Source organism: Centropristis striata, chromosome 19 (genome assembly GCF_030273125.1).
Source record: "Centropristis striata isolate RG_2023a ecotype Rhode Island chromosome 19, C.striata_1.0, whole genome shotgun sequence".
NCBI classification, from domain to species: Eukaryota; Metazoa; Chordata; class Actinopteri; order Perciformes; family Serranidae; genus Centropristis; species Centropristis striata.
In genome coordinates, this window is record NC_081535.1 from 18,430,451 (window position 1) to 18,447,058 (window position 16,608).

Here is a 16,608-nt window from a genome sequence, read left to right on the forward strand (position 1 = left end):
TTAACATGGCTGTCTATGGGGATTGACTCACTTTTGGAGCCAGCCTGAAGTGGCCATTTAAGGAACTGCAGTTTTTTTTTTTTTTGCATTTCTGCTTTGGCTTCATTTGTCAGCCTCAGAAGTTGGCGCTTGAAAATGACAAAAGGTTGGAGTTTGTCTCATTGAGTGAAGCAAATTATGGACCTCAGATCGATTTTTTGCTCCCCTTTGTTACTTCATAATTTCCTTAAAAAATCATATGCAGTTTTCTTGGGATTATTATTTATTCGGGTTTACAAGGACTCCATAGATCTCTAGTGATCTGTTGCTCAACAACACATAATTTTGTGCCTTGATATTATCTTAAAATGCATAAATCACCTTCTGTTTATTCCCCTTACAATGTTGATCTTACCTAATAAGCACAAAATAAAATGAGTTTTATGAGTTATAAAACAATAGACCTGTTAATGAACCTGTCCTGACATGAATTTGTACGAATATTTTATTAAAAAGAGACATGTAGCTGCTGGTTGTGTTTGTGTGTGCAAACATGGCTGTAGGGTGTGTCAGCTGGTGTTTTCCTTCACTGTTGGCACTTCCTCTCTTACCCGTCCACACACTCCGAATGCCCCCCCACCCCTCCCCCTGTTCTCACAGAGGATGCCAGTTGAGGCAGTTAGCTGCCAGGGCCACCAGAGATCCCCATTACTTCACTTTGCTGGAACGCTACACACTTCCACCTCCTTTTTGTCTCCATTGCACATTGGCTATGATCCACCCAGTGCTCCGAGAGGCATTTTTTTCATCCTCTAAGGTTCTTATCCATGGCTCTTTAGGAAGTTGTTGGATTCACTCAGACAGCTAGAGGTGTTTTTCCACAGTGTGTCAGTGCCAAAAGCATGACGCTTCACTGTGCTTGGAGTTATTCATGTCTAGAATCAGGGCATCATGCACCTGAAGGCAACTGCTCTCAGGTGGTTTGGGGTTTCTGTGATATTCAGGAGCACATGTGAAACACAGTGAGAGAGCAGCGGGGGGTCAGAAGGATACGGTCAGTCCCAGGGAACAGCACTGTCCCTCTTATCACCTCTCCAAAGATGCAGCCCACTGACCACATGTCCACTGGGGTCAAACACACACACACACTCACATTACCATCATTTGTAAAAAAAATAATAATTTAAATGTATTTTTTGTTCATTGGAAACCAGCTTTGCGTCATTGCAGCGTGTATATGCAGATTAACATGTTTGACATCATGCAGCTGACTTTTAGTGCTGGCAATATAAAGGAAATTACAACACCATTTATCTGTATATATTACCCTCACTGCAATGACACAAAGCCGGTTAAAAAGTTTCCCTTGAACAGTTCCTCCTAAAAACGTAAAAAGTAAACCTCCTTAATGACCTACATGTAAGTACATATTGTGTTTCCTGAGTTCTAATCCAGTATCCCTGTGTTGATTTTTTTCTTATTCATTACATGCTAAATATGTGACAAAGAGAGAACTTTCATATAAAAATAATAAAAATATTTTCGATGACTCATCTTGAACTCAGTAGAGTTACATAAACGTATCCAATTTAAATAACATTTGGAGAAATGTCCAACTGTGGACCTCATGTTTTTCAGTGGCAGATCAATGATTTAAGGGGGAGACAGTAGGGTCCCAAAACCTGAGATACGTCACTTCTTTTATGGTCAGTAAAAGTGAGGTTAGGTATTTTTAATGTTATTAATATTTAACTTTTTGAAAACAGTAATTTTGTAAAATAAATAAATAAATGTATAGGACAGGAATTATGAGTGGTTAGTTGCAAAGAATGTAATACCTGTTTTTGAATATCATATGTCATATGTTATGATGCAAAACAGACATGTTGAATATTTGTGTAAGACTATTAAAGTTGTTTTAAGTTTAAAAATTACTTAAAATTTTCTTTCAATCCTTAAAAAAACCTTTGATTAAACCTCCTAAAAGTTGAAGTTCATTAAATGTATTTTATTCTTATTATTTTATATACATATTGCCATTATTTTTTTCATTATATCATTAATAATAATGTCTGCTATATTCCAAAAATGCAGAAATACTGTGCTTCTTCTGTGACATGACAATTTGCATTTCATGGCATCACACAGCTGTGCATCATGAAAATGACTTCTCAATGGTCATGCAGCATGTAAGCCAAACACAAAATACAATTTGAATTCCCTTGCCATCACTCCACAGCCACTTACTTAACACACTGCGGTACTAAATGGCCATTGAGCAGCCAGTCACCCTGAGGCTGGCTGTGCTGTGACCTGTGCAGACAAACTGCTCTTGTATATCATCATTTGACAGACACTCAGGAAGCAGCAGATAAGTTGAGCCAGGTCAATACTTCAGGCCAAAAAGTCTATGAAGTAAATTAAGATTAGCAACGACAGGGTACCAGTCCACAAGCTGATCTATAAGCAGAAGATTAACAAAAGTGTGCATGACTACCGTTCATTGATCTACAGTGAGGAAAGATGGAGTGTTAGCTGGGTGATAAGACTTTCAGGTCGTTGTGAGAGCAGAGACAGAAGGGGAGAGATGAGCTCATTGCAGGGGTTTTCTAGTTCTCCAGAGCATTAATCTTTCAGAGACGGTATGTTGCAGAGACCACAGTGTTCCGCACAAACAGCTGCAGAATCACTCCTTATCTGCCTGTAAACAACTTACAGAGATATCTTAATTTTGAATGACAAGGATGCCGATATCAACTCCGCCAAAGAGGTGATGTTACTGGTTCCATTTGTTAGTTTGTTGGCTTGTTTGTTTGTCTGTTTGTCTCCAGGATAACAAACAAACTAATGACCCAATTTTCATGAAACTTGGTGGAAAGGTGTAGCATGGGCCAAGGAAGAACCCTTTAAATTGTGGAGTAGATCTGAATCATGTCCCCAGAACCCTGGAGTGACAAACAGGGTAAGTCCTGAAAATCCTTAAATCCTAGAAACTCCCTTGTCAACACCTGATCTGCAGTAAAATATCATATTTATCTGATGTATAGGCCTAGAGTCAATCCTTGTGCAGGATCAATTTAGCTAATATGTATGTTCATTAGAAAATAAAGAATTTCAAAGAAAAATAAGGTATGTTTAATATTTTATCATATTTTTATTATAAATGTTTATGTATTAACTAGCACCAGGCCCTCTGTCTTCTTACAAAAGTGGCCCCCAGGCAAAGCAAGTTGAGCATCCTTTTAACCTTTGAACTTTTCTTGCACCACCAAGTGAGTTCAATTAAGCTGCTATTAAAGATGCTCAAAACGAATACATAACTCCTTCATTATTAATTCACTGAATGCTTAATAAGTGTCTGACTCACACATGTGGGCACCCTCAGATGGCTTCACGTGTGCTCACATGTGCAACTCAACATGGGGAATATTTATCCAAATCCATCCTACTGAAAGAAGTTAGCCCTCCCTCGCTGCAGAACACACCAGAAACACCCCAAATAGCACCTAAATACTCACATATAAAAGGAACTTATTCAAGGCCAAAGTATGAGACTGAATAAAGCTTAAGATTCAGACAGTGAACAAGAAGTATGATGCTTATTTTGTGATGTTATTGCAGGTTAAGTTAAAAGTGTTAAAAGAGCATCAGTTGGAAACTGATGTGGACATCTGTGTTAAAAAGAAGCCAGGTGTGAGCATGGTTATTCACCTCAGTAACATTCAGAGAACATCAGGCCAGACGAATCATAAGAAACAAAAAATAACCACATTAAAAGTATATTTTAGTTATTATTGTATGAATAAAACCTTTACAGGAATAAACCAAATGGCTGCTCATATTTAAAACAAATAATAATTGATTTTTAAACCAATTCTTCATTAAATACAGCAGATATAAACCTAGGAACAAAAAGTAGTGTTACCATCAGATAACAAGGATACAGTCCCGCCCAGGGAAGAGGATTTTGTGGCGCACCATTTCTCCCATAATGCACCCCACCGACCATATATCCACTGCACGCACAGAGGTGACAGTAAGACGAAGAGGGAGCAAAAGAAAAGAGAGGAAGGCAGAGGTAAGTGTTAGACACATCAAGCTTTCTGGGAGAAGCAACAGTGATTCAGGGAGGGAGTAATAATTAGTGAGGAGCATGTTACACAGAGATAAACTTGAATGAAGCAGATATCGAGCAGAGAGCAGAAGAAGAAACTAACTAGCGGCAGGAAAATTCAAAGAGTTTTAGTCTGCAGGCTTCTCTCCACAGGAGGAATATGGCTAATGAGTCATAGCTTAAACTGCCATTCAATCACATGTCTGATGTTCTGGGGGCTTTTAATCTGTGACTCATACCTCCAACACTTGAGTTCACTTCAGCTCATTTGCAAAGTGCAAATTCACCAGATTTGTTTGTGAGGCTTCGTAGATAAATGGGACCATTAATGGAAAACACCTGTGCAATTTCATCTCTTTTTTTTTAAATTGATTATTAAAGGAATACTCCCCAATTTAATGAATCGGGTGTGCCTTCAACCTTTCTATTAAAAGCACTTCCACATTAACTGCCACACGCTTGAGTGTATGCTCACGTTTGCTGTTTTTAAATAGACTCCATTAACTTCAATTCATCAAGAATTTTCTCAGTTTTAGAATTATTCATTCACTGTGGAGGCATGACAGAAAAACAAAGTTTTCCTCACAAATTCAAGGAATATGTGGTGAGTTATTGACGTACAAAAGATCAAGTATTCCCTTTATGCTCACAAAAAGACAAACTTTTTACATTTCAGAGGGCAATATTGTACATTTCAATTTGCTACATTCATTTAACAGATGATTTGCATACAAGTATGATCAATTTATGAATGGAAACGAATTGGCAACTATATTTGGTAACTCAATTTTTCAAGCAAAAAAAAATAAAAAATGTGAGAATTTTATTATACTTTTACTAAAGTAAAGGATCTTCCTTCACCACTACATACAGCTCACATAGATTTACTGCTGCTATATAATGTATTTCATCTCCTAAAATGACTTTCAAAAGTTTTTTAGTTGACTACAGGTAGATGTTGGCTCCCCTCTTCACTGCCACAGCAGTAAAGAAACCATAAAGTAAAGTGCTGTTTAGGGGGTATTGAAACTAGCCCCAATAAACTAATTTAGTGATGCTCTAAAACAGCAAATACTGCTAAACATACACTAATCAAATCTCTGAGCTGTTTTAGTCGACTGTGGTAATTTTGGACTTAAAATTAAGTGTGCAATAATAAAATGAGTAAACAATAGAATGCCTCCAGTGTTTAATATATATGTCTGAATTTGATACACGCAAACACACTCCATGACAATGAATTCTCACCATTCTCTTTGTATCCCATGCCTAGGATCACCTCTGGGGCTCTGTAGTATCTAGTCACCACGTAAGGGGTCATCATGAAGCTGGTGCCTGCAGTCCTCGCCAGACCAAAGTCCAGGATCTTCAGGGTGCAGTCTGACTTCACCACTATATTGCTTGGTTTGAGGTCCTGGAGATGGGAAAATATTGGCTTGAGAAACTGTGACAATCTCGGTTATTTACAGTCTTTCTTTTCTTTTAACAGGTTTCAATGATTTCCTGTCCTGTTCCTGTCCATGGGGGAAAAAATGGATGATTGATTGACAGATATGTACAAACACAATATCAAATATTTGCTTAAAACTTTTACTACCTGTGGTTGTTTAAATTTGAATATTAATCAGAACCACCTGAAACTTTAAACAGTGAAACTGAAGGAAATAATTTGGTAGTACTCAGCTTAAATATTTTAAAGGGGTCATGTTATATATTTTTTATGACCATGTTTGCATTTTGGGTTTCCACTAAAACGTTTAAATGTTGACCAGTAAAACACTCACTCTGTTTAGCGCCTGTCTCTTTAAATGATAATTTAAAAAAAGCATCTATGAAAATAAAAAAAATCATATCAAGAAATATTGAGAAATATCTTATCAAAACTCTTTTTGCAAATTAACCCTTCATGTGTAAAATCTATACTGAATATGCACTTCAAAGAATATATAGCATATAGCATATTACAAATAATTACAATTAACATAATAGAGGCCAAGAAGGGACACTGGAAACTGATAATTATGTCACATTATATATTCAATGTGTATTTTATATACATATATATATACACATGTGCCATTTTAGATTTTACTTTATTTGAATCCATCCTTTAATTCTTAATTTATTTTGTGCTAGTTAGCATTCTATTAAATAACTTACCCTTTATGTTATTTATTTATTTTTTATTATGTACTGTGTGATATTAATAATATTAATATAAGACAGTAAATACAATTTTAAGGGAAAAAAGAGGTGTCTTGCTTTCTTACCCTGTGAATAATGCCGGCTGAGTGCAGATGTTTGATACCACACAGCATCTGGTAGAGCAGGTAGGACATTCTCTCGTGGTCAAGCTCCATCTGAATCACCTGGCACAAGTTGGCATCCATCAGCTCCATCACTAGGTACCTGAAAAAAATATTTAATTTGAGCATTCCTCTACCATTTCTGGCTTAATTTGTTTATTTGATATTAACAAATGCAGTAAACACAGCAAGCTGTACAACCAGTATTCTATGCAATATACCACAGGATTTATAGCTGCTGCTAATTTCCCAAGCCCCTTCACTCGTATGACCTTTAAAATACAACATACAAAGACACATAAATCCCTCTGCAGCACTGTTTAGTAAGAGATTGTTCTAAACGTGAACTCATTTATCATTCAGCATGAGAACCGGATACCTCCAGTAGCCTCGGGTTACACCTACAGTACTTTCACTCACTACACCCCAGCAGCTGCCTGCTCATCACTGCAGGAGTTAAAGAGTAATAAACATTTAATGCATAATAAAATCAGTCTACTTCTCAGCCATGAGATGAGATTAAATGGAAACAGGTAGCTTTCCTGTTACATGAGCTAAATTAATATTTCATTTTCGTAGAAATGTAATCATGCAAATAAGGGTTTACGATACTCACACATCCTGGAATTCCTCTAATGATTTCTGTGGTGTGAAGACATTTAATAAACTGATAATCTGGAAGAGAGAAGAATATGGAGAAGATAAACATATAGCAGTCATACTAAGACAAAATCTGGGTTACAGCAGGGGACGGGGATATGTCAGTAATGACCCTGGTGAAGGACACTGCTGAGTAAGAGACTGAGTAAACCGAAGAAGTGAGTTAGAACAAAGGAGTGGGGATAAATGTGGAGGAGAGGAAAAAGAGACTCAAACTGCAGCACTGGAGATTACATTCGTGCCTTGAAGTGCTCTTTGTTTCTCTCTCCTACCAGTTCGGTACATTTCTGGAGGCATCGAATTTAGCACGGTCACAATGTTGCAGTCGCTCGTCTCCTTTTCGTGGCGAAGGGATTTATCAGGAACCAAAAATAGACACTGACTGGGGTATAGTCTAAAACTGTGCTCCATTCTGACAATGGATACATTTTTATTCTTCTTCTAAATCCCTCCCTAACCTTGTCACCCCTCAGCTGAATCACTTACATTTTTGTGATTGACACATTTCATGAGCACCAACTCCCGGTATGCCCTCTTGGCATGGGTCTGGTTCTGGAAGGGTCTGCTCAGCTTCTTGATGGCTACATTTCTGTCTAGGACAGCATCATAGCCCGCACTGCAGGAGAAGAAAAAAAACGTAGAGAGGAATGGAGCGATTTAGTATTCACAGTTGGTTGAATCACTTTGTATGATGCGGTGACAATCCACTCTGAATGTCATTGGTCGCAAAAACAAAATGATTATTCGTCACATCTCCAAGAAAACAAAGACTCATGGAGACAGATGACAGACCACTTTGTTTTGAACTGATAATTTTATCTGGAAAACATTAACTTTTTCTGCAGAGGTATGATCTTTCAGAAGAAACAATGAAAACATATTCAGTACGGCTGTTAAAAAAGAAAATAGCACAGGCATTTATTCATCAATCACATAAATGTTTCAACATTTTGGATAATATGCTTAATCATGTTCTTAATGAAAGATGGATGAGAAGATTGATATCAATCAGGATATCAATGCAGTAATATTCATTCTATTCAGATACAGTTTGTCAGTTGTTTATCTCAATCTCGCGAGATCTGATAAGAAAGAAAGTGTTGGCAGTACCCCCAAATCTCGCGGGAACACATAGCGTTAGCCAAACTGTCAAAGCTGCTAACGAACGTCCTAGCTAACCACTTTTCGTAACGCTAAATGTGACTGTTAGCTGTGTAAATATCTATTGTTGGAAAAGAAAATATAATTAAATCATTCTTGACGTTCACGCTACTTTAAAACGAGTGGCGGCAGATGCGACCACGCCCACTTCATTAAGGGTAAAGCCAGAAGCTAACCACTAACTGCTGTTAGCTACAGTCAGCCTGTTAATTAGCTCACTTGTTGTGAGAGAAAAAGGCTGCAGACAGACGCCAAGTTGGACCTCTCGATGTTGGACTAACAAGTAATACCAGCTAGCTCTCTGTGTCTTGCGTTGTTGCTCCTAAGTAAGGCAATCATAACAAATTCACCTGTTGCACCTACATCCTAATTCGTTCAAAGTATGAGGACAAACATCATCTGGTTATTTCATAAAGTGAAAAACAATGTCAAACAAAGAGATAGAAGTCCAAATAGACACTTAACAGCAAAGGGGCGACGCTCGTCTATCATACAAAGCCGGTTAGAGTGATATGTTGTCAAGATATAAATCCCAGCGCCCTGTCAGTGCTTTCTGTCAGGCTCAGAGAAAACACTCTATGGATGTACGCCGCCTGGCTTTGTCGAGAACTGAAATAGCACATTTCTATTTCAAATGTTCCAATAAAATACTGTCATCACGCTCTCACATTTATCATAATTTTGTGCAGATTAAATTTGTTAATTAGCTAGCTTTAGAGGTGCCTGTAGGAAGATATGTTGTACCAGACTTTTGCCTCTGTTTCCAGCCTTTTTTGCAAAGCTAAGCCAACTGGCACCTGGCAGTAGCATTATGTTTGCAGTACAGACATAAAAGTGGCATTAATCTTCTCATCTAACTCTCAAGAAAGCCAACTTCCCAAAATGTCAATTTCTTCAATTCCATGTACAACCATTCAGGTGCTACAGACTACCATAAACACTGACTTCCTCTATTTCTAATTACAAGTAATGATCATAATTGATTATCATATCATTGACATTATTGATGTTGCTGTGTTATAAATGAAGCAGTGTATTGGCAAAAATAGTGATTACAATTTATTATACTGCAATACTGTATTTCTTTATTCTTCCAAGGGGTGCTTTTACGCTACTTCATGTCTACCTGAGAGTGGAAGAGTCAAATGTCAGAAGATAGATTACAACACTATCTAGACCAAGTATTCTAGTGTTTGGTGGTTTAAACACAACTCAGGGAATGAACCACTGTCTGCAGGAATCTTTGCATCAGAAATATTAACTATTTTCTTACATACTTACATAAGTTATGTAAGTTATGTAAAAATACTTTTTTTTTTAAACTCGGTGCAGTGAAATAGAGGGAGACAGATGAGGTTTAAGTAGATGGCTTTTCCACAAAGTGGCTCAAACCATTTTGGAGGTCATTACACCAAAGTGAGTTCTCTGCTGACTCGACACAATCTCAACCCCTGAGAACCTTTGGGATTTTTCCTCTTTGTGTAGATTTATGTTTGTCTGCAATGAAAAGCAGTATCTAGAGAAAAATGTGTCATGCACATCACATCTTCAGCTGTATCTTAGACTGCGCCTTTTCTGACAAATTCTCTTTAAACGATGCAACAAATTTAATTTCAATTCTGTATGCAGACTCACTGCAGCGCTTATCAAGATGACACTGAGTGGGTTTGTGGATGGCTGGGTGGGATACAACTGTGGTTCATCACGTCTCTGGAGAGACTGCAGGCCAGGGATGGTGTGTGACCATGGAAACAGTGGAGCCTTCATAAAAGCATTGATCCAATAGGGATTTGAGCCTGTCATCACTTTTCTGGCTGAGTGAAAGATGATGTCATGACCAGCTAAACTACTTAAAGCCTTCATCCCTCCTAAGATGCTTCTGAAAGCTCATCCAGGCCGAGCGCACAAGTCATAAGGGCAGAGATGTGCACAGATTGGGATGTTTGTGGGTGACAACATTGGCAGAGTGAGTCTGAGCCGCGCCAGTGACACAAGTGTTCCCTCATTATCATGTTCTCAGACTTTACAGGGGCAATAGTCTTCTGATTGCATAAGAAAAGCAGAATGCATACTCGCTGTATCACGTATGAAAATCGTTTTGATAAATCCCTGATAGTAAGTATTGTAATTTGCATACAAGCTGTTGTGAGTGCATGTATGTTGGTAGAAAGGAATTTAACTGTGCAAAGTCAGACAGATGTTTATGTAGATGAGATTATGTCATCCATTTGGGGATTATGCTGATTATAATGCACAGTAGGCAAGTCAATCTTAATTATTTTATCATCATATTATCTCAGTATCAAAATAATTCATGCAACATTTAAATGCACATGTCACGGTCTTGCTGTTGATATGCATGTTAACATCAAAATGACACTATTTCCACAGTGTGTCCCATTTGATTTCTATAATCAGTACAATATTATAACAGTCTTTGGGCTTTTACGTGGTTTTCTCGTGGTAATACCGTCACCATATGACACCAGATGACAGCTGTGGGGAGAGCCAAGCAGCACACAGCAGAGCAGGTTAAATTAGATTTGCACTGTCCCCCCTGCCATCCATCTCTACAATATCCTTCAAATGGGCACAATCCCAGCATTAGCAGTTACAGCCTGCCCAAGCTCCTTTGCAAATGCACAAAATTGCTTTGGAGCGGAAGGAGAGAAGGACCGAGGGCATGGGAAGCAAAGAAAGGACAATGAAAGAGGGCGACTGGAGGGCAAGAGGGGTTTAGAGTGTTGAGAGACAGTCGTTCTTGAAACGCCATATTAGAAACGCAGATATAAAACATGTCAACTTGGCTCATCTCAGGCTGCATCTCTGAGGCACCTATATCACTACTGTGACACTGCATTAACATAAATATAACTTATAGATGTGTTTGGTCATTTGACAAACACTGTAAGATGCATTCCTTTAAGTGGAGCCTTGGCAGCGGCACCACTGCATTCTGACAGGGCAGGCGTGAGATGAATTACAATGGATCAGGCCCTCGATGCAATCCGGATTAAGGATTCACGTAAGTGCCCATCCTGTTAGGCCCTTATGGCCCACACATCCATATACTAAATAACAGGTATGTCCTCCGCTCATAGAGCTGGAGAGGATATGGGCCCACCATGAATCCAAATAGCATAAGTGGCCATACACTCCACATTTAAATTATGCTGAAAATCCCTATCCAGATTCCTCTGCTGAATACAGTGATACAGTGTGATTATTTATTTTCTGCATAATAAGAGTTAATTTACAAAATCAGATACCTATGTTAGGATTTATAAATCATAAATCATGTTTTATTTTGGTTTGTTTTGATAAGACATCTCAAAATGTTTCTATTTTGTTAAATCATGCATTTTGAATATGCAATCAGTGGGAAATATATGAAATGTGATGGAAATAACTCTACAAACAAGTTTTTAATATTTATCAGCTTTTGTTGAAAAACACTTCTGATATTTTAACGATTTATTATGAAGCAATAATAATCTTTGATTTTCACTCTAATTTTCTTGTTGGCTTATTCAGTATTTACCCTTCTAACCTTCTAAATGCTAATAAAACATAAATATCACTGTTTAATTATTTCATAAGATGAAACAGGTGTGCTTCTCAGTTAAATGCTTTGCTTCAAAAAGGTCAGGCAGTCAGTTGCAATATTTAAATTCATCCAAATGACCAGGATGAGAAGAGGTTTTTCCAATTGTTATTGCAGCCATTTCCCTGAATTTGGTTTCGGAAACAAACACATTACTACTTCATTACTTTGTGGCTTTGCTAAAGGATAATCAGCATCTTAATTACAAGTATAATCACAGTAATAACTGAAGATGTTGATAGTTTTAAATAAGGATTTTTGTGCCTCTCAACTGATCATGTTCTAACATATTCCTCTTCATCAGCATCACAAAATGTTTGATATTACATGTCATAGACAGATATGCACTGATGATTGCTGGTTAATATGTACAGTCATGGAAAAAAATATTAGACCACTCTTTTTCTTCAATTTCTTTAAAATGATAATAACCAAAATCATTATCAAGAAAACCATGGAAAATGTCTAGATATCAGCTCTTAAATTAAACTCTCATGAGCTGTGTTTGTTGTTATCATTATATTTGTCGAATCAAATGTACCTTTAGTTGTACCAGCCTTCTAAAATAAATAAGACATTAAAGAAAACAAGGGAGGTTTAATCATTTTTTCCATGACTGTATGTTGATGCCCAATCTCAAGTCTCTATTGAGATTGCTACGAGGCAATACAATAAATGGCAGCTACTTCAGGCACAAAAAAATCTGCCAAGACTGACAAACTGAGCACATCTGCAATCTGAGCATATTGCCATCAAATCTTGTTTATTTTGCTGCAAAGATGAGTCACATGGTTGCATGCTGTGCTTCCAGATGCTATGATTGGTCAGGCATAATGAAAACACATCAGGGTTTTCAGGAGAACTGAAAACATGGCTTTCTAATTACCAAATTAATAATGGAAACTTTGTACAATTTTCTAAAATTACATTTTGCAGCCCCTCACTCACACAACACGGAAAACAATAAGCCGAGATTCTCCTCCCTTAATAATCTCCCACAGCAATAAACTAAAAGACAATTAGAAAAACAACAGCGAAATGAGATAATCACACATTAAATACTGCATTAAAAATCATATTAAATAGCGTGATATGATGTAAAACAGGACATAAAATTAAAAAAAACACATGTTGAGCACTTACCAGACAATTCCCTGAGCTCCAGAGCCAATGGGCTTTAGATTCTGGTAACGTTTTAAAACTGTGAAGGTTGAGTCTCCCACTTCCACACTGTAGAACTGGTTGTCCACTTTGCTTTTGCTCATGTTGTAATGTTTGGCGATATATGACACATCCACTTGTTTTCCAAAACCCTGCATGAAGCAAACACAACAAAAAAATCGTTTAGGGGTGATAAGACAGATTTATGTGTTTACTTACCTGGGAAGTATTAAAACCTCTGAAAGAGAATCGTCAAGTCCCACAATAACAGAAAAAGGTCAAATTCATATCGTGCATTTTATGCTTTTAAATTATTATTGTTAACCCTTGTGCCTCACTATGCACCTTTCTGGCTTTCATTTATTTTTTTACTTAAATGAAAGCATATGCATATGCTATAAAAACATTGAAAGCTCAACCTCAGTTTCTATAATAAGTCTTAAATTTATGTTGTAGCCAAAATACAGACACTTAAGGACAAGAATGTTCCCATTGGGGAAAATACAACCAAATGTTGTTTCCACTTAACATATCTCAGACATTAGAACAAAAGCCATAATATGAACTAATTAATTTAATTTTTAAATACAACTGTAGCACGCTTTGAAGAAACTCTTAACATTTTGTAAATGAATGAATATCTTAATTACCTTTGTGAAAATTGAAAATAATATACTCTATTTTTACAGAAGATTTAGGAATTAAACTTAATTTGTGCACAAAAAGGGAGGGTTCACTAGAGGGAGGTTTTTTTTATTTATTTGACTTTACACAAAAATAAATGTGACTAATCATTTACATTTCCTGACTGAAAAATAAAGGAAAATGAATTATTTTTAGCAAATGAACCCTTTGGTCTTCATGATCATGAATTAAGTTTTTGACCCTTTAACTCAGTGAAAGTGGAAAATAATAATAATATATCATTTAATCAGAGGAACTTTTTTAAAGTGAGGCACAAGGGTTAAATCATCAATACATCAATGAAAACAGTCAATATTATCAACGCTTTGTCTGCATTAAATGAGTTCATATTCATACTTTTCTAAACAATAACTCAGTGTGTGTTGGGGATAATTGGTCAGGCTGGAGAGGTAGACTAAACAGGACACGACATACAGTACAGCTGAGTTTACACCGTTTCCATGCAGAAATGTAAACTCTATAATAGCCATGTAATGACATTTGTGCCACTAATGTCTGAACTGTATTCACTTGACTAAAGACATATTTCTTTCATGAATGTGCACACAATAATAATCAGGCTATAATTACTTGGGCAAAGCCACAACAAAAATATCAGTTAATTACAGACGAGGTAATTACAACACAGCTCAAAAACCAAACACAGCTGTGCCACTGTGTCTCACTGAGGGGTAAAATTTTGAAAGACTTCCCAAGAACACCATCACAAATGTATACATTTGATGTAATACATCTAAATTTACCATGGCTGGCAGGTCATCCCAACATATGATCTGATTACTGCAATGCATTGGACTGCAGCCTTTACTGTCCCATGCAAATCACCTTAATAAGTTAAATAGCCTGTAGCAAACAACGCAGTCCTCACTCACGCAGACTTGGGATCTAGTTTACAAAATAATGAATAATTTCCCAACAGGAGTTTTGCATTTACACCTTTTACAACTCAAGTGGAGATGGGCTATTAAGCTTCAGCTCCAAGACGTGCACTTCATTTTATTGTCTTTAGTTGAGATCTCAGTGTCAGATAAACACTTGAGGTGTTGAACTTAATTGAAAAGCAGGTCTGCTTGAATTATTTTTTAGCTTTGCATGAAATTAATTATCAACACAGGGCTACAAACTCTTCACCTTCTGAAGAAAATGATCCTTTCCGCAGGATATTGACACTAGAACTCCTAATCACATGTGTTACATTAACAATCTAACAGGATTATGCTTCTTTTTATCTTTATTCTTAAAGGGAAATAAAGTATTTTTCAACCTGGGCCCTATTTCCCCATGTTTTATGTGAAATTGACTAATGGGGAAAACTATTTTTTAAATTGGGTCAGCTGCAGCCAGCAGCCGCAAAACATATATAAAACAACAAAAGAAATATATGGGGATATATAGGATTTCAGAATTGAAGAAGTTTCTGCCCCTGGTTGAAAATACTTACAGGTGCATCTCAATGAATTAGAATATCATGGAAAAGTCCACTTCCAGTAGTTCAAGTCAAATAGCCCCAACCAAGTATTGAGTACATATAGATGGACATACTTTTAAGAGGCTAACATTTCCATATTAAACATACTTTTTAAAATTGGTCTTTTGTAAAAAATAAAAAAAATTAGGGGGAATAATTAGAAGAAAATGAAATAAATGAAGACATGAAATGTTTCATTCTGTGTTTAATGGATCTATGTAATTTGTTATTTTCACTTTTTTAATTGAATTACTGGCATAAATAAACTTTTCAATGATATTCTTATTCATTGAGATGCACCTGTGTTTCCTTTTAAGTAAGTGTTGCTATGTTTTTTTTTTTACAACTCAAACTGTTCTTGACTAATGTCATTTTTTAGACACAAAACACAACAATACAACAACATACAGAGCAATGAAGGGGAAATGGAAGTGAATGTGTACTGTACCTTTTTTACCTGTAAGGAACACACACCTGACAAAAGGCTATCTTCACATCCAGGATTGGTTGGCTGCAGTTATATAAGAAATGTCTGCTCATAAATACCTGCAAGACACAAACAGAAGAGAGTCCGGGAGTGAATGAGTGTCATGCGGACACCAATAACAGGAACTTACTGTATGTGAGCTGCTTCTGTTTCTCACATATGTATAAATTGTAAATTAACTGATCCCAATATATAAACTGTATGAGATGGACAAAGACATCAAAGAGTAGTGGTATATTCATCAACATCTGGATTTACCCTGAAGCAATTGTAACACAATTCACATTATATTCATTAGAGCTGTTTAATTTATCATGAGTAACAGTGATTGAATAGTTCTTTGGGCTGTTGTACTTCCATCTTTGCTGTTGCAGGATTGAATCCGCTGCTGTGTTTTCCCTGCTCGGGGCCCCATCATTCTCAATAAAGTGAGAAAAACAACAACCACCTGCCACTACCCACTCCTCCATACACCAAGAATAAACCAATACAATCGATTCTTCATCTCGGTACAATATAGCCTGGTTACATTGACCAATGTCTTTGTGTTTCAAGATGCTTGTGTGACTTGGGTTGAAAGAAGACCTGTATGTAGTCTGTGCTACAGAGGAGTGAAAGACAATATGGTAATGTTGTTGATGGCTTCCTGGCAAGCTGAGGCCTAATATTTCTCCTCGTACTCTCTTTTATCTGCAGTAAGGCTGATATCATAACATCACGTCATCATGTAACTACTTTCCCTTTTTCTTTCTATTTTTTTTTTAGCCTAATTGTATTGGCATCCTTTTCACTTTCACTCTGAGAGTAAGATTAGAAGATTGGTACTTTTGTCTATTTGTTAAATATGAAACTATTGCTAGCAGCCAGTTGGCTTAGCATTAAGTCCACAAGGGGGAAACAGCTACTCTGGCTCTGTCGTAAAGTACTAAAATCAGCCTATCACCTATAGGTGTTGTTTGAACT

At 36.8% G+C, this 16,608-nt stretch overlaps 1 protein-coding gene across 14 annotated transcripts in view; it reads right to left on the reverse strand.

Annotated features, from left to right (window-relative positions):
- mapk10 (mitogen-activated protein kinase 10) overlaps nt 1-16,608 on the reverse strand; it is a 45,216-nt gene that overhangs the window by 15,259 nt on the left and 13,349 nt on the right. For 10 of the 14 annotated variants that reach the window (XR_009396196.1, XR_009396194.1, XR_009396195.1 and 7 more), the window contains exons 2-8: nt 15,633-15,704; nt 12,968-13,137; nt 7,546-7,675; nt 7,016-7,074; nt 6,364-6,502; nt 5,342-5,507; nt 3,924-3,995 (exon numbers count right to left, since the gene is read on the reverse strand). Coding sequence is in view for 10 of the 14 variants with exons in the window: in XM_059357523.1 (XP_059213506.1) it covers nt 3,924-3,995; nt 5,342-5,507; nt 6,364-6,502; nt 7,016-7,074; nt 7,546-7,675; nt 12,968-13,137; nt 15,633-15,704 (808 nt within the window). In the remaining 4 variants the exon portion in view is untranslated. Of the gene's footprint in view, nt 1-1,032; nt 1,105-3,923; nt 3,996-5,341; nt 5,508-6,363; nt 6,503-7,015; nt 7,075-7,545; nt 7,676-12,967; nt 13,138-15,606; nt 15,705-16,608 lie in introns of all 14 variants that reach the window. The other 4 variants (XM_059357524.1, XM_059357522.1, XM_059357527.1 and 1 more) reach the window with 3 other exon arrangements.